Consider the following 20,726-nt stretch of genomic DNA (forward strand, 5'->3'; position numbering starts at 1 on the left):
ACTTTCTGTTACCCCCTGCACCAACGTGATGGTCCTTCACTTTTGATAACTGGGTTATGTTATTCACAACTGATTCAAATACTATTTATGAATGAATGATAAACTAACTAACCTTTACAAACCCCAGAAATGATACCCTAATGTGAAGTGTTTTTCCTTAAGTCATTTATGCAACTCTGACTCCTTTTATGTATACAAGTTGTAAATCCATTTTATGGCCCAAAACCTGCTATGTTAAACTTTGATAACTTATGATGGATGTCTGGTTTATAGAGCAATACAGAGTGTTCAGGCATGCATACCTGCAATGTGTGTGTGTGTGTGTGTGTGTGTGTGTGTGTGTGTGTGTGTGTGTGTGTGTGTGTGTGTGTGTGTGTGTGTGTGTGTGTGTGTGTGTGTGTGTTGGGGGGGGGGGGGTTGAGAGAGAGTTGGTTAGCATTGGGGTGAGATGGATGTCAGGCAGTAAAACTGAGATGAGGCAGGGCTGAGACTTTGGGCCCTGAGATTTGTGCCTGCTTGCAGTGCAAACACAGGAGGCATCTGCAGGCAGCTGTGTGTGGGGGGAGGGGCTGGTGCTTGGGGCAGGGGGGTAGTGGGATGGGGGGCAGGGTGGTGTTGGGGGGTGGTTGCAGAGTGAACACAATCAGCCCTCTGTTTTCATAAGACTTGTGGTATGTGAGAGCAGAAACAAATGTGTTTAATTTAGGCATTTTTTTCCTCTCTCCTTCTCCCTAGCAGCCACCCACCCCACTTTTTCAAACTGACTTTTTCTAAAAAAGATGCTTCATGGCCTCCTGCCTCTGTCAGCTGCTCTGAGGAAGTTTAGAAAGAGCAAGAAAAGCCAACCAAAAATCGCCCTGTGTGCTCTGTCAGAAAATCACTTATAGAAAACTTGGCAGACTTACCGTCGTTTAAGATCAAATTTACTCTGAGGCGCAAATATTTATTTCTGTTTTTCGGAAAAGGTTTATTTTTATGTTTTTACCTCAGTTTAAAAGTGATTACTGTGTATTTACCCTGTTGTGTGGGGGTGTATGGTCTACTTATTATTGCCTCTTAACCACCTTGGCTGGCAACACACAGCATTATATTGGTGACCCATGCTGTAAATTTGCGTTTGGTCATAAATGAAAAATGCAGGTTTCAATGATGTGTTATTTGCATAGATGTTACATTTTTGCATTGTTGTCACACACACACACACACACACACACACACACACACACACACACACACACACACACACACACACACACACACTTAATTTGATTTCTCTGTTGAGCTTTACAGTAAACATTCCGCCAAACACTGCTAACCACCACATGTTCTGGAGTTAATTATACAGAGGTTTACGGCTGTGAATTTCAATGAGAGTAGGCTGCTCCCCAAACAATAAAAAGTTGTGTTCCTGCACAACTGGACAAACAATGCCAGAGGAAATGATGAGAAAGGCAGACAGCCTCTCTGAGATTAGTGGTGCAGCACGGGTCGACATTGGACTGCATTGACACTGAGTTTACTATGTGTAGTCTATCACAATTTAAACCAGATACCCAGGTATGGAAAACCACATAACTGACTTCACATAATTGACTTCAACAGTATGGCTGCCTCCTCTCTCTGTATGACAAAGTGAGGCTCGTTGCCAGATGCATGATTATTTTCTTGTGGCTCTAATTATACCTTCAGTTTTATTTGCCCTGTCGTTGTGTTCCGTACGACAATTGCTCACTTATTCCAAACTTTCACCCCAACAAGGCCTATATACAAAGTGCTTATTTTCCTCCACCACTGATTGAAATTGGCTTAAAGTAAATGAAATGGATTTATAACAATAGCCTGCTGCTTCATTTATAGAGACATATTCACTCTGCTGTAGCAACTCTTTTTAGGCCCTCGCTGCAGGAAGCAATAATTCAGGATCATGTCAACCACCCCCGACCCCCCCCCCCAAAAAAAAAAAAGATTAACCCTGCAAAAATAACTGCTTGAGATACAAATATGTGTAGTCTTACTAAAGCCACAGTTTTACCCCCTCAAATAAAACACCCAAGGCACCATTCAGGAGGATAGAATAAGAGCAAAAACTTGGCCTTGCACCACTTGATCTTGTAAAATATATTTGTACTACTACTGCAGTAGCATCAGTAATTCATTTGTTAGGCTTTTCAAACACACAAATGTTTGCTACATAAATAACTATGGGCTTGTTGTAGACCAGTTTGGCATTGTTCAGAATATGCATGAGGCAGTCATATGATACTAAAGATTATTGAGTTCAATCAACTTGAATCTCTGGAATGTTTGTGTTACATTAAGAAGGCCTTACTTATTGCTGGTCTCTGTGTTGAAACTTTTTCGAAACGTTTTGGGGAGACCAGCATGAGTAGAACTGAAGGGGTTTGGAAATCATGGATGGATTTAGACAGACTGTTTGGCTCAGTGTGTAACTAGTTGAGAATCTTGGAAAAGGCTCTTCACTGTGTTTTTAAGACCTCCCTCACGCTGCCTCCCTTCTTCACTCTCCTCTCTCCCTCTTTGCGCTAATAGTTCTTTTGTGTACAAGAGCATGTTAAGAGACCAATGAGCCTGGCCTTAATAGGCCATGTTACCATAGAAACCACTGCACTCTGGATGGCTGACCTTTGACCCATTTTTTTACAGGCTGTGAATAAGAGAGCAGGGCTACCAACCAGGTCACAATAGAGGCCCAGCGAGCTGAGGGAGTGCCCCTGTCACAGTCACTTAACTTCACTCCTCTATGTACTAATGGACACTTCAAATGTGGTAGCCATTAGCAGGATGCTAGTGACACTGCTGGAGCACAGGCTTCTCAGGGTTAACCCCATGCCTAACCTGTGTGTGTGCTCAGAGATGTTGAGAAATATCACCTTGCTTTTCACCTGTTCAACCACCACTGGCATTTTCTTTTCATTGTCAAAACGGCATTATTATATTTGTATGGGCTATGGTATTAAAGGTACATTTGTAGCACCACTGTACATGTTTCAGTAAGGCATTGCCGTAAGAATTTGATTTAGGCCTTACAAACATAGAGGATGGAGTTTCGAATTTTCTTTGTGGACATTTAGCTCTGTACATTAAATGATTTAGGTTCTGACTGTATAATGTTTCTAAGGAAACAGGCGTTGTACGTTTTATCATTCTTGCAAAGCTATTGCTATCTGCTGATAACTCTATACAGATGTGCAGAGTGTTTTATGTTAGACATTATAAATACAATAACTTTATATTCAGAGTAAATAGTTATTTTTTCCATCAATTATGTTGGCACCAAAATATTTTTCCCTTGTGTGTGTGGTTTTTCCCCCCTCTTTTACGTTCCGTAGTTTTTCCTCAGGATTGTTTGCATTTACAACTTCCTCTAAAGGTAATCCACTTCATGGCAGATGGGATAATGGGACATGTTTCCATTCACTGCCATTTCTGTGGCAAGTAGCAGGACTACAGAACTGTATTGACCAGCACTAACTGCTTGTCATTTCCCCATCAATTAAACACTAATTAACACAATGAGGGCTGGGGTTTGCTTAAGAATTGTCTATGTAATTGCCTGTAATGTTCTCAAACAATGGGTCTTAATGCAAACTCAGAGACAAGGCGGGGACTACTTACTACAATTGTTTGTGCTCTCCAAGCTTATAATTGTATTTCATGCATAGATCAAGTTGAGGTGTCAATTACTTGCAGGTGATATTAGCTGAGAAAAACAGGGAGTGACATGCATGTAAGGATTGACACAGCCATTGTCTGAAGCTGCTGTTCATATGGGTAGAGGATAATTAACACCTCAGCCAAACAGCAAGCTGTGTGACCCATTTGTTTCTGTTGGGGGGCAAAAGAAAACAATGGGGAGGGGCTCTTCACACAGTAGGTGATTGGCATTATCTGCTGAAGCAATCCAATGAAGCATTCCTTGGGGTCTGCTGTTTAGAAAGGTGGGGGTTGATGCAACTTGCACCAGATTTAGGTCTAGTCAGAAGAACCATATTTTCTGTAAAGAGTGTCATTTTATTTGTTGGAATCAATGTGACATTTTGACATTGTGAGGTGATTTGTGGTAGAGATATCAATATGGCCAATTATAACTATAGATTTTCAGTCAAGGTTGCTATTAGTAATTCCCCAAAACAATTGACAATTTACAACCCGTAAAATTACCCCATTAATAAAGGCAAATTGATAGAAAAGAACGTCAACTTAAGTAGTAGCAACATTCTTCTAAGGCATACGTTCTAAAGTGTGCAAATAGTTGGTCTAAAAGTTTGGGATTTATTTTTCTATCACTTTGGCACAGTGGCTGACTTAGTTTGACAACAAATGTCCAGACATCTGCCTCTCTTCCATGCTCTGATGTTGGCCGGCAGTATGGCACCGCACACTTCAGAGATGACAAAGACACTTGGCCATGTTTCCATCCAGCTCTGTGAGGGGAATGTAACAATTAGAACCAAACTCTGGCAGTCAACATGCCCCAGAGCATATGTTGTATTCTCTCTGTTCGAAAAACCAAAGAGCTTCATTTTGGCTTTTTGGAAAAATTCTGTGGCAACTTTGCCACCTTTGTTACATCTGGGTCCCTCATAAGTAGCACATTCTACTGATGTCTATTCTGAGTATTGGAGGCAGAGGAAAGCTGGAAGACAATTAGAGAGTCATGAAAATGGATCAGATAGTTGGGGAACTTCACTCGATTCGCACAGCTCAGACACAGCTTTCTGTCTGACACTATTCACTCTGAAACAAGCGTCTCTATGGGGCCAACCATATGCCTCAAATTGTATTTGTTTGTAATGAAATGAAGGGCATCTGCAAAGTATTAAAGAACTGCCTGAAGTTTACTGAAAGATGTAATTACTGATATTACTTTATCAGTGGTTTCGATCTTTAACACAGATCTCAATAGCACTTAAACACAACTGTGGAAAACCTATTTCCCTAATTGCATTCAATTCAGTCTATCATCCTATTTTACTGTGGCCCCCTCCCCGGTGGTTATAGTGGACCTGTTTATGAACGTGAGCCGTTTTTGTAGGAGGAAAACTAACTCATTGGTGATTAACTGTGTGTAACAAAAATAAGATCCTGCCAAAAAAAAAAAAATCCTTTTAGGTGTACACAGTTATTTAGAATGTGTACATTGTTACTGTCTTTAGTTGAATAGGGCCCTTGTTATTGTGTTATGTTCTACAGAGGACTTTTTAATTCATTTTTCGCAGCTTTCCATACATAAGGAAAAAGTGACCTTAACCCATCTACGTATGTGTGTGAGTGTGTGAGGTAAGATTGAAAGAATCATGTTAAACCTTCTGTGCCCCCCTGAGTTCCATGAGCAGTTTGGCTCCCACTTGCTCCTTCTTTGTTTCCTAAAATGCAGCTCACTGGACTGTACCCAGACACACTCCGTCTTCCTTGGTGTGTTAGTGAGCAGGGTGCTGCTGTGTCCTTGACTATAGTGAGCAGGGTGCTGCTGTGTCCTTGACTATAGTGAGGGAGGAGCTACTCAGACAGGATATAAGGTAGGCATTAGCAGGATAATGTTAGTTTCAGGGTGTCTGCAACCAGCCGGTCCATAGAGTCTAGTGGCAATTATATAAAGGAGGCTCTTATAAAAGTGCCTCAGGGCATGTTCCTCAGTTTTGGCAGAAGCTGTCAAATAAGGGAAGGAGGGAGTTGGGGGGGTGGGCATGGTCAGAGTAGACCAAACGCTCACAATAGGGCTTGTTTCATTCGTGGAGGGACTCATGATTGACATAGATTAGACAGTGAAAACTGTATTGTTTTGGGGTAGTTTTTCACAGAAAGCAGCATTCATTAGGCAGCATGCACAGAGCAGAGTAAAGTTTCAATAGGGAGCTAGCAGCCTCTAAAAGGAAGGGCCTCCTGACAGTTGTATGGATTTGGGCCCATTAGTTGGAACCTGCGATTCAGCCTTGAGCAGTGGTGAAAATGAAGAGGGCTGATGTCAACTCCAAGAATTTCCCCCCTTTTGGATGGGAATAAGGGTCCCCTTCCCCCTCCCTCAGTGCTCTATTGGACCCCAGCTGTCAGGAAACAATACCCTCTGCCTGCTCCGACAAACTCATTCCTGAAAAAAACGTGTTCTCCTCTCTCCCTTTTCCCCTCCAGCTATAATGTCTTTTCCATTTTTAACCCGCAGTCATCCAAGCTTCCTTCCTCCCAGCAAACTCTGAGTGATGAATGAAGCTTTAAGAATCAAATCCTGTATGAAAGACTATCAGCTCTTTTGAGCCTTGAATACGTTGTTGTCGTAATGAACAATGAGCAAGTTTTTATTTTAAGCAGACATAGAACTTTGTGCTGCCCTAACGTTCATTGATGAAAATGCACAGTCTTGGTTCATGCAGTGTGTGTGTGTGTGTGTGTGTGTGACTGTGTGTGTGTGTGTGTGTGTGTGTGTGTGTGTGTGTGTGTGTGTGTTGGCCACACAGGAGAAACTAGCTGTGCTTGTCTTCAAACTTTAAGATCAGTGCAGTTCAGAAGTCAAAATTCTTCTATCCAACTCCCGATGGCTGAAGTTGGTTGACGGTGACAACCCATTTTGTAGAGTTTAATAAATTAGACTACTGAATACGCAACACTTTAGTGAATGCATGGCAGAACAAGGCGGTTTGACAAATGCACATTCACATTCCATGGCCCAAAAGGCAATTTAAATGAACTATGATTCAAAATCTCTACATGTAAGCTGAAAGGAAAACCCTTTTTCATTAATTAGAAATCGTTGGATACCATGGAGAAAATACACATGCATGACAATCTGCTGTATCCGGTATTTAAACTGATTCACAAACCAGATGGTGGAGCTCTGCTACGGAGCACCAGCTCCACACCATCTAAACAGAGAGGGAAGAGGAGCAGTTGAACTGGTTGCATTTAGGAGGGAATATAAACTACTACTTTATGCATGATCTTGTCCCATGGGGAAAATGGGCTGGGCTGCCATAAGAATTGTGCCCCAAAAAACTGTAAAAGAAAACACTTATGCAACAGCCAATGATTACAACATGGAAAAATGCTAACAATGAGAGTGGATTAGTTTGATTTGGGTCAAAAGGCCAAAACAATTCACCAGGATACTACAGGCTTATGCTGGGGTCCCCACCCCTGCCTTTCCCTTCTCTCCTGATGGGGCTTCCTTCCAGCTGTCCCTTCCCACCCGCTCGTCGATGGGCGCCCACAGCTGGACTCTTGTTTTTCCCTGACAAACGGCAATTTCACAGTCCCCCATCAGTCCGCTGTGTTCACATCCCTCTCCCCCTCTGGTGCCAAAACCCACTGTCTGACTCCAACAGCATATGAGTCTCATACAGGTGCCTGTCAGAGTTATGGCTCTCCGCTGGCTTTCACACCATTTATTATATTGCTGTCTGCTCAGTAATACAAAAGCTGCATTTCATGCAGGTCCGTATCAACAAGTGGTAGGGAGTTAGTCTCAACACATGATACAAAGTTACATAATGTCATATGGTGTTAATGCATTATTGTATTGTGTATTGTGTTTTGATTTGTCATGACAAGTATAAGAAATACACATTCCTGTTGAGACTCTTATTGCTTGAGTTTTTATTTTGTTGTCATACTTTTGACCATTATCATTGTTATTTTAATATTTGTTTTATTATGAGTCTTGATAGTCTTTTCCAGTTTATTGTTATTGTATTATTTCAGTGTCCTGACATTTGTCTCATTGTCATACCATTCTCCACCCACAGTACCTGCAGATGAAATGGCCTCTTCTGGATGTCCCTGGAGCTGCAGGTCTCAAAGACTCACGCTCCCCCACCCCAGGGCACCTAGTGAGTATACCATCCACCCATAATACCCACCAGCAGTGAACTGAATCTACTCACTAGGACAACCATTTAGTAATTTCATACCATCACAGTTCAGGAATCCCGAACTATACCACTTTTCTGTTCATACTTTTCTGTGTATGATTATTATTCATGGTCATGTTTCGGTCCCGCCCCTACTCAATATCTGACAGTGCGGGACCATACAGGACCTGTTTGGTCTGTTGAACCTCTGACAGAGGCAAGCTGTACTGATAACTGTAATGCTGCAGTTAAACACCAGGAGAGATCCACATTCTGTGAAGTGTGGGGAGAAAGTAGAACAGCCATATCATGTGTTGGATCCTATCTGAGGGATCTTTCCGGTTAAGGAAGTAATGGTTAGTCGTGCACAGAGGAGAGCCACCCTCACCACCCTCTGGGTAAATAACCAGGGTGACTCAGCTGTGACCTCAGTGATCCCGGCTAGACGTGTCTGTTTAGTTTGTGGTGTGTTTGTCGGATCTCATAAACGAAATGATGCACTTGACAAAGTCCTCATTGAGTGCCATCAATGGGAAGCTGTTGTTAGTGGAGCAGAGCTCGCCCAAGGGAACCCAGAGCTGCTCTGTGGCTGACTTCAGTCTCAATTGGAAGCCAATTAAAGATATTTTATTACAATAAGTGCTGACCTGTCAGTGACTCTCTCTGAGCATGGCTCATTTGTCTGCAGGACACAGAACCCGCTGTGCGCTGTTTTGTTCCTGCCAATGGATTTTATTTTATTTACTTAATATATAACATTATGAAATGCATGGGTCCGCATTATGGGACAGCAAAAAATCAGAATAAGGAGCAGGGTAATGCCAATTGAATTAGGAGGAAATGAAAGGGGGTATTGAAGACTTCACGTGGATGTTGAGGTCTCTGCTTGGCTCGTGTCCACACTGCACGGTGATGACTTCAGGATTCATAAAAAACAACAACATCATTTTCTCTGTTGTGGATAGATTGGTTTGACCTTCTTCTTTATTGACCATTCATTGAACCAGGAGGGTCAATAGAGGGCGACTTATAGTGCAAGGATATTTGCCATTCAGACGTGGGGGATTAACGTATCTCAAGGAGAATGTTTTGATTACCTAATTTTTCTTGCTTATCAAAATTTGCATTGCCTATTTTTTAAACTCATTTTCAAACCTTTACACAGTCATGTCTCATGAATCTTTCCTCACGTATTATTTCCCCTTGTCCCACTGTCGAATGTGTATTTTGCACTCATCATGTGAACTTGAGTTGACATGCCACATCAGGTGGTCTCAGACCAAGGGGTCATCAGAAGTGTGGTCAGAGGTTCCCTCTTTATACAGGGACTGCGTGTCCTGGGCATAGAGGATGGAGACTGAAACACCCCACTGTGGCCTTACCCCCCCCCCCCCCCCCCCCACACACACACACACACACAGCAACAAGCCCACATGCTCTGTGCTGTTGACAGTGAGCCAGGCTGATTATGTGCTCATTACCCCAGCAGAGGAGAGAGGGAGCAGGGGGGGAGCAGGAGGCTGACTCCCCAGGCCTGCAGGCTCCCCAGGCCCCAGCACTGCACTAATGAGAGCAGGGGGAGCGGATGGGCACACGCAGGGGGCCAGGGATTACTGCCCAGGGCCAACAGAAGCCAGAGAGGGACCTGAGGAGAGGCAGCCGGGAGTCACCAGCAGGGCCTCCTAAAGACACTTTATGTATTCCTGCAATCCTTTTGTGAACGCTCGTTACATGTCATAACATTGTATATTCATGACGGCCATCATGGAGACATTATATTGATATTGATTAAATGGGATTTCTGGGGGGGACCGTCCAATATACACATGCATACGCCCTCAGACCATTCCATTTTCTATAAGCCAGCTATGCACAGCATGACACCGCCTTATTGATTTGGCATGTCCTATACCCTGTACGACTGGTGAAAGGTCTTCACCCCTGTCAGCATTGTTGCTGATTAATAAGTCATTGACAGGCTGCACTGCAGCAGCCGTGAGATGATGACAATGTTGATCAGATGCCCCCTGTCTCAGATCATTAATTGTCCCTAATGATGTATACAGACGACAATCCATTGCTAGCATGGAGCTGGTCTCCTCTCGCCGTGGTCGTGGAACAGTCGAGGACTACAGTGTAAAATAGCAATCAAACACTTGTGTGGATATGAAAGGCCCTGGGAAGGCTGTCCTGTCGCTGTGCAGATTGGGCCCATAAGGCCTGCATGCTAATAGGAGCCTGCTCTGGCCGAGATCCTCAATTATTCAAGAGACAGGTTTGTTTAGCATTCAGTTGGTATTGCTTTTGGTAGTGTTGGGGGGGGGGGGGGGCGCAGACTGGGGAGAAGGAAACATGCTTGTCTATGAATACCCCTTCACAACCCCCATATCAGCCCCTGTGTTCAGAGGGCTGCCTCTTCATGAATAATACATCAAAGCCAATGCAGGGCCAGGTGATGCATTGTGGGAGACTCGAGCCTTGTCAGTCCACCAGTAGCACCCGTGCTGGACTGGAGAGGAAGCTGCTGTGTGGATCTCCACATCATATGCATCTGCACAGCAAGTACAGAGTCCTCTAACTAGATTAATCCAGCATGATCGCTCCTATGGTGATCGTGTCATCAATACTGACCATCGGTCGAGGTCATTCATTCACATTGATTTGTCCATGATGACTGTTAATCGCGTCGTCGGTTAACAAGTGATTCACTTTTTGAGCGGGGTCACAAGGAAAGCCATGACTTGCTAATAAGGTTTGATAGTCCTCCTGACTTCATTGTCTGCCCAGAGCCAGTCATCATCACATCATGGCTCACTCAGAGCTCAAATATGGGCCAGTCTGAACTTGACGGAGACCGAGGAATTCCTCTCTGTGTTTTTAATATTCTATTACCAGCCAGAGTAATCGTCCCAACAACAGACCTGGTATTGGGTCTCTGTATCAGCATGTCATAACTCACTTAGTCACCAAATTGCCTGTTAAGTGAATTGAAGTGGCAAAGCCTCAGCATTGACATGGATATGCATTCCAAAGATAGCTCACCGTTGAGTGTTAATTGCATTTTTTAACACATTCGATATCAGTTTTTGTCCAGGTTGTTTCTGTGAAAATACTTACTCTTAGCACTTGGCCCAAATGTTTCGACAGACCATTGACTTGGAGTCCTCTGAGATTTTCCTGTGTTGCATTACGCATTGAACAACCATAGTCCATCATGAAATCAAAGGCTTTTTGGAAGCCTGAACTGCATACTGATGTGAAGGCTGCTGTCTGACTGTGGCACTGCAGAAACCTGTCATTTTGTAGGCAGTACCTCAGTGAAAGTCAAACATAGATACACTGTCTGGACTTTATGGTATCTGTAGTCCATATGTTGAGCCACTGAAAACAAGAGGGTTCTTAACTGTATACCTAGGTCAAGCATATCATTGAAAAAGGTGCATTATTAGTTTTTGAGTGAATTCTGTTTTCATTCCCCATTGTTGGTATCCATGTGTGTGCTGTTTAAGAAGACATTAACTTGTCTACTTTTTGTGCCCTAAGTGACTATTCACTGATAGATTGGTGTCCAGCAACTGCAACGTGACACTGCAATGTGTGTCATGATTTTTTAACCTTGAGTATTATTGCTGTTGACCTCTGTCAAAGTGGATGACCAGACGTGAAACCTAACTTGTCTGATGAATGGCATCGTTTTTTGGGGGGGGCTTGATTCTAAAAGCATACGACACGGTCAGTCCACTCTCACGTCCGTTTCCTGTTGGCGTTGACAAACAAGGCTAGGATTTCTCAGCATGCCATGCATTCTTTTCACTCTTTCTTTCCTGGAGTTTTGAAGGGCCTCTGAGCCTCCCACCCAGAAGTGATCGCGTAGCAGAAAGGCACACAGAAAGCTCTGGGGTTATTCAGTTTGTTCTGAGCTCTCTTCCCCATCGGCTGTTTGACTAGTAATTCAATTCAGATGTGCAGGATCCAAAAACATGTTTGCTTGAATGAAATCCACCCCTCCGCCCACATTGACCAAGGACTGTGCTTTTCTTAGCTGTGTTCCAGGTTTAACGGACCAGTGAGGTACTGCCACCTCGGCCTCTTTCGCCTGAAACCGCAACAGACAGCCACCTTGTCTCTGTACTGGCTCAGCAAGTTTTTGCTATTTTTCATCTTCCTGTTACCATGTCTACGCAAATCCAATACCATTCCTCAGTGTTGCTACATATGCCAGTCCTGAAGCATTGTGCTTTGTTGCAGTGCACAGGCCTGTTTTCAACAAGCAGGACTATGTAAAGAGCATGATTGCTGTCTGTCAATGCGTATACCATCTGGTTCCAGGTTGCTCTTTCTCCGTCCTGTCACGTAGATGTTGTTTATATTTAAAACACAGCTCATGTTCCATGTGGTTTCCTTATTACACCTTGCCCATGGATCATGAAACCAAGCATGCGAGGCTGACATGGGTCTGAGGAATATTACCTCTACACATGAGGCAGCTGAATGGAGGCATTGATGGGTGGAGGAGTATGCCCTTAGTTTTAGATCACGATTAACTTATGTTTCATCACTTTTACGTTTGCTGGCTTCTGTTAAACAGCTTTTTAGCAGAACCCATACATGTGATAGAATGAGTATGTTTAACACCAATGCTTTAATCTCTTTTAGTGTATTTAATTGTAGACACTTGCGATATTTGATTGAAGAAGAGGCAGTTGCTCATTATTCAGTCAGCGCTCAGCACCTAACATGATGAGGTAACCATCGAGGCCTATCCCCTTGAAAGTAGACCACAGGATCACCTCTCTTCTCTGGAGATGGTTTCAGCAGGTATGTTGCTGGGCCAAATGGTTTTGCACATGTACACAGCCTAGTTTTTTGTACCATACATTTTTTTGGCATGCTTTACTCATTTGCAGACTCTGAGCACTATATTGAAACTGGTGCGTTTAAACTTGAAAATCTGTTGAGAACTAACACACGATTGGTGTATTCCAAAGTATGAATTATTGATAGACATCATTTCCAATTCTCACTGAAGTGCTTCCCAAAATGTGTTGGCACTCAGGTCTCAAGGTCTCAAACAGCATTTTCTATATAGGGAAAATTCTGTCACATTGTACATGAAATACAACAACAAAGCATCCCTAAAGTATACATGAGATTGGAGCGCTGGGATTTGTACTTTATGTGGCTATCATACTGTAGATTATGGATGCTTTATCCATGTATCTTACATTCTCTAGGTCTTTGAACAAGGCAACGGATCTCTTACTTTGAATCTGCAAATATTTTCTTTATCACAACTGGGATCACTGAAATCAAAGCAGGCTTTGGACATAGGAGAAACAAGTTAGCTAAGACTTTAAAAAATCAAAAAAAGGGTTGGACCTGCCTTAAAAAAGTGGCAGAAAAAGCATGTTTGAGATTTGGAACAATTCTAAGTAGCGTGAAGTAAGAGAGCATACAGAAGTCTCAATGCAAACCTTGTTCCCTCCCAGACCATGTTGGTTAGACGAGAGGTTGAGAAGGGGGTTGGGAGGGATACTGAAGAAAGGTTAGGTTGGAGGAACAAGACTCCTTTCTCCCCCCCCCCACCCTCTGGCCCTCCCATGTGACAAGTTGAGCCAACAAGCGTTCCATTCAGTGGGGCGGCCAGGGGAAATGACTGGGAGGCTGAACGTTGCCTAATGAAAGTAGAGACGCTGGTTATTATTATTATCATTATTTATCATCATCATCATCGTCGTCCTGGGCAGATCTGCAAGCTGCACTACAGCCAGAGTCAGGGGTCTGGACTTTATCTGGCACCACGCAGCACCATTTAAATAGCTGGAATAACAATGAGACTGGTGCTAGAAAGTGAAACTGCTTTAACTCCTTGATGTTTCTTTTTATTCCCCCACAATCAGGATTGATTCAGTATTGTTATTGATTCAGATTCAATTTTCATTGTCACTGGCAAAGTACAAGTACAGAGACAACGAAACGCATTGGGCATCTAGCTGAAGTGCAATAGTGCAAAAGCCATAAAGATATATGTACAAATATATGTACAGTGAGATATGTATAGACAATGCCGAGATATGTACAGTAAGATACATGCAGTAGATATGCTTCTGGTCAGATCAATAGATCTAATGTCAGTGTACCCTACCCAAGACCTAACCGTATCCGCCTAGAAAAGCACTGTCCAGGGAAACGTCATCCCGAGGGATGAGCCGTCTGTGGTTGAGTCAGTGGAGTGAGAGAAGGGATTCACTGGTGTTTGAGCATTCAGATTACCTTACTCTGGGTACGGAGGGGAGGACTTGTGTTGGTATGACTTTTGGATCTGTGGCCCTGTTGTTTTGCCTGTTGGTCTGAACAAACAGTCCTCTCCTCTACTAAATGGCTGTAATGGTCTTGGCATGTACCCGCAGGCTTTTCAGTGTTCCTTGGTGGGGATCCAGATTGCATCATAGGGCCTGTCACACGTACAGCCTGTGTTGTTTACCATGGAGAGCAGCACCAGCAGCACTCAGACACAGGGGCTCACCCGCGCCACAGACATTCACACTAGTTATTCACTCAGTGACTACAGAAAGTGGATACTCCATACAAATGGCTAGGTGGCTTACATGGTGTGTTGAAAACATAGGTCGCATCACCTATGTTGCATGATGCAGAGGACATAACATGTCAAGTATCGTGCGCAACAAGTTACTGTGCAAATGTCCACCTGTCAGCTTGTGTTTTGGTCTGTCCATCCAGTCGTTCTAAGCCTCCTCTTTTCTTCTCTCTCCAGTCCAACAAGGTCCCTGTGGTGCAGCATGCGCATCATGTCCACCCGCTGACCCCCCTCATCACGTACAGCAACGAACACTTCTCCCCCGGCACCCCTCCCTCACACCTCTCCCCGGAGATCCTTGACCCAAAGACAGGTACCTCCTTATGGAATACTTTTTAATGTTTTGATGTTTGATGGCTAGCACAGACTTGGATCTAAAATATGACATGGCTCGCATTCAAGATATTGTCTGTCTCCTGAGTTAAAATAGCTGCAGTGTGTTTGACTTTGTCATCAGTTCATTTCCTAGATAAAAAGATCACGTCACTATTTTGACAGTTACTGGTATAAGTACTTAAGTCTAAATGGTTCCCTTTCTGTTGCCTTCAGGCATTCCCCGGACCCCCCACCCGTCAGAGCTGTCTCCATATTACCCCCTGTCTCCTGGTGCAGTGGGTCAGATCCCTCACCCCCTGGGCTGGCTGGTGCCACAGTGAGTAACTCAAATCCTCCTAACTCATGTTGGGCTGCTCTCAGTTCAAAGAAATTGGGCCTGCAGCAGTGCATCAGTAAATACAACTTACATAGAGGGACTTAACAGTACAACCATTATTCTTCCTTTTTAGTTTCCATAAAACACAGACATAATTGAAGCAGGCTTATAGCTTATAAACATTTATGTGTTTCGCTATGGGTCTGGTAATCAATTTCAACGGTGCAGTTCCGCAAGCAGGGGATTGCACTTGATGAGGGTGGGATTAGTCCTGGTTTATCTGTCAGCTGTGTCTGATCCACCTCTCAATGGTGCCTCCTCTCCTCTCATTCTCAGGCAGGGCCAGCACATGTACTCCATCCCCCCGGGGGGGTTCCGTCACCCCTATCCTGCGCTAGCAATGAATGCCTCCATGTCCAGGTGAGTGGATCTCTCTGCTCTGTGTCATCCTGCCTCAGCAACTCCCCCTGCACCCAAAAAAGAGATTATTAAATGTTGTGTGGTTACATTACATGCCCAAATCATGTTTCTGATGCTTGCCTTGCTCCTGGTTTTTAACGGCACAGGAATATCCAACCATAAACCTCTAGTGAGTAAGGACTACAAAGGAAAGTTGAGGCTAAGTCTTATAAAGACGAGTTCAGCCTTCCAAAGAGAAAGTGAACAGAGTTAGCATTCAGAGCCCGACTCCTTCGACAGCACTGTCTTTTCTCTCAGTAAAAGTACCGCGGCCAGGCCAGTGTTCTGAACCGCTCTGCTACACACACAGAAACATGAAAGGGCTGAGAATTGATTAGGACAAATCAAAGCTTATCTGAACCGACAACTCCCATCTGATTTAACTCTGCCCCACTGTAAAAATTTGAAAGATTTGTAGCGAGCCTTCCGGTGTTAGTATGAGATGAAATATTCAGCAGAGTATCAATGTGGTCAATAGTATCTGCCGTTCATGCCAGAACATTATCATGTTGTTCTTCCCCCTTGAAAGGATTTGACAGGTGTATCAGGTAATAATAAACTGACAGTTTATCATTATTCTTAGAATAATAAGAGTATGAATCATGACAATATATGTATATATCCCCTTGTGACATGTTGATGCCATATTCTGGTCCTATTTAGAGGGACTGTATTCAAGCTAACCAAAGTGTGCTTGTTAGCCAGCTAGCAAGCTAAATGTCTTTGTATTATTGTTTGCATCTTGTTTTTTTACAAAGCTATTTTAAGAGATCAGCATTTTGCAAAATCTTCCCCAAATGCCCGCATAATTGGTTATGCCCTCTATTGACTTGTAGGCTATAATGTGTTCGTTTATGGTAATGAAAGAATCTGTGCGCACTCACAAACCTGAAGTATCAGGCCATTGTATGTTTTGACGCTCATGATTATTTTTGTGTTAAATTGTTATTGTATATTCGATTTTTATTAGGCATTGAAGGATTTTCCTATCAAACATCAATTTAACAAGAATGCATGGCAGAGCAGCATGGAACTTAATTTTCCTCTTTGTCCATCACAATGTTCCATTGTGTTAGTGGTTGGAAAATAAGAGAGCCACTGTCGTGAGGTGTTCTGTTCAGGGAGCTGTAGAAGGCGCTCCATGGTTTGGAGCGTGGTAGTGAAAGTGGTTTCAGGTGTCAGGTCCTCTCTGTCACCATGGTAACAACACACTCCACTTTTCTCAAGGCATGGTGTGATAAAGGGGTTTTGTAAAAGCCTTTATTTGATTAAAAACTTGAATATGTAGCTCTTTGTGGACATTCTTTTCGTCTAGACCCATGGTCAACCAGTTGAGGTTGACTTGACATCTCAGGCAGAGCCTTTGAGAAGATGATTGAAAGTTCAACATTCCATGTTGTCTCTCTTTGTCTACAGCTTGGTGTCCAGTCGTTTCTCCCCTCACATGATGTCCCATCACCCCCACAGCCTGCACCAGACTGGCATCCCTCATCCTGCTATCGTGTCACCAGCCATCAAGCAAGAGCCCCATAGTGACCACCACATGAGCCCGTCTATGCATGCGTAAGAACCACACCTCATTTTCCTCTGTACTCACATGGCTTTATACTGTACCTGACCAGGGAAAACTATAGGGGACCTATTCATTTTTGGTCAGGTCATGTGGTCAGGAAAAGCTCAGTGGACCCTAAATGAGATTCTTCCAAGCTAAATGGCCTACATTTCTTTCTAGAGTAATGGGTCAACCTAGTGGATTTAGATCCGTAAGGGAATCAAACATCTTACCATAAACAATTTTGAGTGGCTTTTAAAATGTTTTTTTTTTGTCTCAGCAGGAAGTCTCCTGGCCCAGCAAAGAAAGAGGAGGACAAAAAGCCTCACATCAAGAAGCCTCTCAATGCCTTCATGCTGTACATGAAGGAGATGAGGGCCAAGGTGGTGGCTGAGTGCACCCTGAAAGAGAGCGCTGCCATCAACCAAATCCTGGGCAGAAGGGTAAGCAGAGTGCTTGACCAGATTGAGACACAACAGTTTGTGTGTGTGTGTGTGTGTGTGTGTGTGTGTGTGTGCATGTTTGTGTGGATGCGTGTGTGCGTGCGTGTGTGCGTGAAAGCCTTGTACCAATCCTCTTGTCTGTGTTCCCAGTGGCACTCACTATCAAGAGAGGAGCAAGCCAAATACTATGAGCTGGCAAGGAAAGAGAGGCAACTCCACTCCCAACTCTACCCAGGCTGGTCGGCACGAGATAACTATGTGAGTAGGACATTTTCCCAAGGATCTTGTCACAATGAGTAGAAAGTCTGTAACATAAGCATCCCTCATTTCCATTTGGTTCACAAATAATGAAATGTATCTGCAGTGGTAATAACAAGTTTGTTTTCATCAATTGAAATCATGCAAGGTAGTTTAAAGCAATTGGCTTTCAGTTTGATAGTGAATTGTTTTTTCTTTCTTTTTTGGACTTCATTGTTTTGTTTATCTGTGCAGGGAAAGCGGAAAAAGAGGAAGAGAGATAATAAGCCAGACTCAACACCAGAGGGTAAGGGGCCCTCTCTCTGTCCTTCTGCTCTTGGGCCTTTCTTCTCTGTTTTGGACAGAAATAACTCCATCTATAGGCCTGTGTGAAACACTGCCATGGGCTTCACTTGACTTGCAGCATACATGTGATTAGGCATTGGTCCAAGCAAGCCCACAAAAATAACACCCTTTTTGTTTTTGGACGCATTCATTTTTTTCCCTTTATCAACTCTTTCTTACTAACAACTCTCTTCCCTCTATACTTTGACAAGCAGCATATGAGGTTCAGTGCTAATATTAGCAGGTATGTCTGCTGTTGCGGAGTGGGGCGCTCCACCCACAGTGGTCAAACCTCATTTCAGTGCAGGCGTTTTAACATTCTCATGTATATGACCACATACATTTGATTTCACTCAGTCTGCATTTAAAGCCTTATGTTCTTTGTATGTTTTTCACACTTTGCAACTGTATTTGTTTGTCAATTAATATAAAAGTGCATCTGTGTTTTGTTTCATACCCTTTAATGTTCCCTATTGTGTGCATTGTCTGTAAAGGAGTGTGTTCATTTATTTATTGATTCATCTTTTATGTAAGGAAACTGGCAGAAGTGAGGTACTTTGAACTGTAGTAGGTTTCTTAAACGGCATAATTGTAATTTCCCCTCATTTTGTTTCCCCAGACTTCTCAATTAGGAACAAGAAGCAGTGTGTGCAATACCTGCCCTCAGAGAAGATGTGTGACAGCCCTGCCTCATCTCATGGAAGCATGCTGGATTCACCAGCTACACCCTCTGCAGCTCTGGCCTCTCCAGCTGCGCCCGCCGCCACCCACTCCGAGCAGGCCCAGCCCCTGTCCCTCACCACCAAACCAGAGGGACGCTTGCACCACCATTTCTCCCTACCTGGCAAACACTCTGGATCCAGTTCATCTTCATCATCTTCCTCCTCATCCTCCTCTTCCCACCGAAGCATCTCCATCCCCATCGGTACTTCAGGCAGCCAGTCCACCACACCCATTCTCACTCGGCCAATCCCGTTCACCTCCCTGCACCACTCAATGCTCTCCCCGCCCTCCCCTTTCCATCAAGCTGCCCTTCATTCCCATCATGCCCTGTTTCAGTCGCAGCCTCTCTCCTTGGTAACCAAATCAAATGACTAAATCTACAAAAGCAATTCTTTTTCTCTCTCTCTTGTATGTGCTGTATATTGCTTTTACTTTTAAAAAACAATAGATATTAGAACAACTTTTTAAAATGATGAAAAGGAAGAAATATTATTGGTCAATATTTGATCACCTCCTTTTCTACTCCTCTCAATGAAACAAAATGTATTTTTTGTAAAGTTTACTGCAGAACTGGTTTCTTTTTTGATGCATTTATCCAATGAACTTCTTGTATAAAAGAACCAATGTATAAAATGTTTCTTTAAAAAAACAAAACAAACAAAAGGAACAAATAACACCTTTTTTAGCCAAAACTTGATTAATGTTAGTACTGAGTTTAATTCATAGAACAGGCCAATAATTTCAGCCCTTGCAACTCCCCCTTTTCAATTCTCAAGTGTGTGACCCTTCTTTGACATGTTCAATAAACCTTTGAGATTGTTTCTTAAAAAATAAATGCGTCCTATTTTATGTATACCGCATGATGTGTTTAACCACTTGATAGTAAGTGTTATTTCAGCTTTATGTTGCCACATCTTGTGAATAATTGTCCCCACAAATATGCCTACAGCATATTACTCTAAAAACATTTTGCTACTTTAGGCACTGTGAACACACAGCTTTATTTTTAATTTCATAATTGTATTCTCAGTTGGGTACAATAAAAAAAGATCATTGCCTATTTTTTTTTATGATTGCATTTAAATGAGAATCATTAAGACAACTGTCACATCATATGAAGACTTCAGAAGCAATCTAACATTTCCAATAGCTTACAAAGTGTATTTTGTAGGTAGCTGTATATAGGTGAAGATCCCTCTGGGCCTCTACTGACTTGACAAAAAGGGAAAGTCAGTAACAGTCTGATGGAGGTCCTATGAAGTTGAACAAGATTAATAGTGGAAGTGCAATTGTATTGTTTATTGACAGAGTTGTGTTTTTGTCTCAGTTCTTCAGACGATGAAAAATCTTGACGGTAGTGGGAAGAATCACAACTTAATCTTTAATAGGGTGAATTTAGGCTAACCACACTGGAAAAAGAGATGCTGTGCCAGGGTAACAAAATTTGAAGCCAAAAATAAATACAAATTAAAAAATAATAGACATCTGTTCCATCCTGGAATGTAGTCTCATAACAACGACAAAAAAGCAAGTCAGCCCCCTCCCCGGCACACTAAACCCCTCTCGCTCTCCCTGTTCCTCTCACAGTTTTACTGCATCTTTATTCACTGTTTGGCACACTGCTGAGGCTTTAATTAACTCAGAGGTAATAGGATGTAGCCCCTGGGACCTCATTAGGCAATTCAATTAGTGAAAAATACACAAGGTAGGTTACAGTTTTTGGTGGCTTTGGAGATGAGGAGCAGTGCCAGGGATGGACCAATTAGCTTCCAGCTGAGGGACTGGCCTCGAAGAGCACATTGAAGTTCCATCACCCTGTGACACTGAGTATGTTTTAGACCATACCCAGACCTCT

The 20,726-nt window shown here is 43.1% G+C and overlaps 1 protein-coding gene across 1 annotated transcript in view; it reads left to right on the plus strand.

The window, feature by feature from the left end:
- tcf7l1b (transcription factor 7 like 1b) overlaps window positions 1-19,246 on the plus strand; it is a gene marked incomplete at both ends in the record, with an annotated part of 31,611 nt that extends 12,365 nt beyond the window's left edge. The window contains 9 exons of the mRNA XM_080532610.1: window positions 7,758-7,841; window positions 14,638-14,773; window positions 15,010-15,112; window positions 15,449-15,532; window positions 16,988-17,134; window positions 17,407-17,566; window positions 17,717-17,824; window positions 18,059-18,110; window positions 18,768-19,246. Of these exons, the coding sequence (XP_080388736.1) occupies window positions 7,758-7,841; window positions 14,638-14,773; window positions 15,010-15,112; window positions 15,449-15,532; window positions 16,988-17,134; window positions 17,407-17,566; window positions 17,717-17,824; window positions 18,059-18,110; window positions 18,768-19,246 (1,353 nt within the window). The remainder of the gene's footprint in view (window positions 1-7,757; window positions 7,842-14,637; window positions 14,774-15,009; window positions 15,113-15,448; window positions 15,533-16,987; window positions 17,135-17,406; window positions 17,567-17,716; window positions 17,825-18,058; window positions 18,111-18,767) is intronic.
- Between the last annotated feature and the right edge of the window lie 1,480 nt (window positions 19,247-20,726).

The sequence above is a fragment of the Nansenia antarctica genome (genome assembly GCF_963989245.1).
Source record: "Nansenia antarctica genome assembly, chromosome: 5".
Lineage (NCBI taxonomy): Eukaryota > Metazoa > Chordata > Actinopteri > Argentiniformes > Microstomatidae > Nansenia > Nansenia antarctica.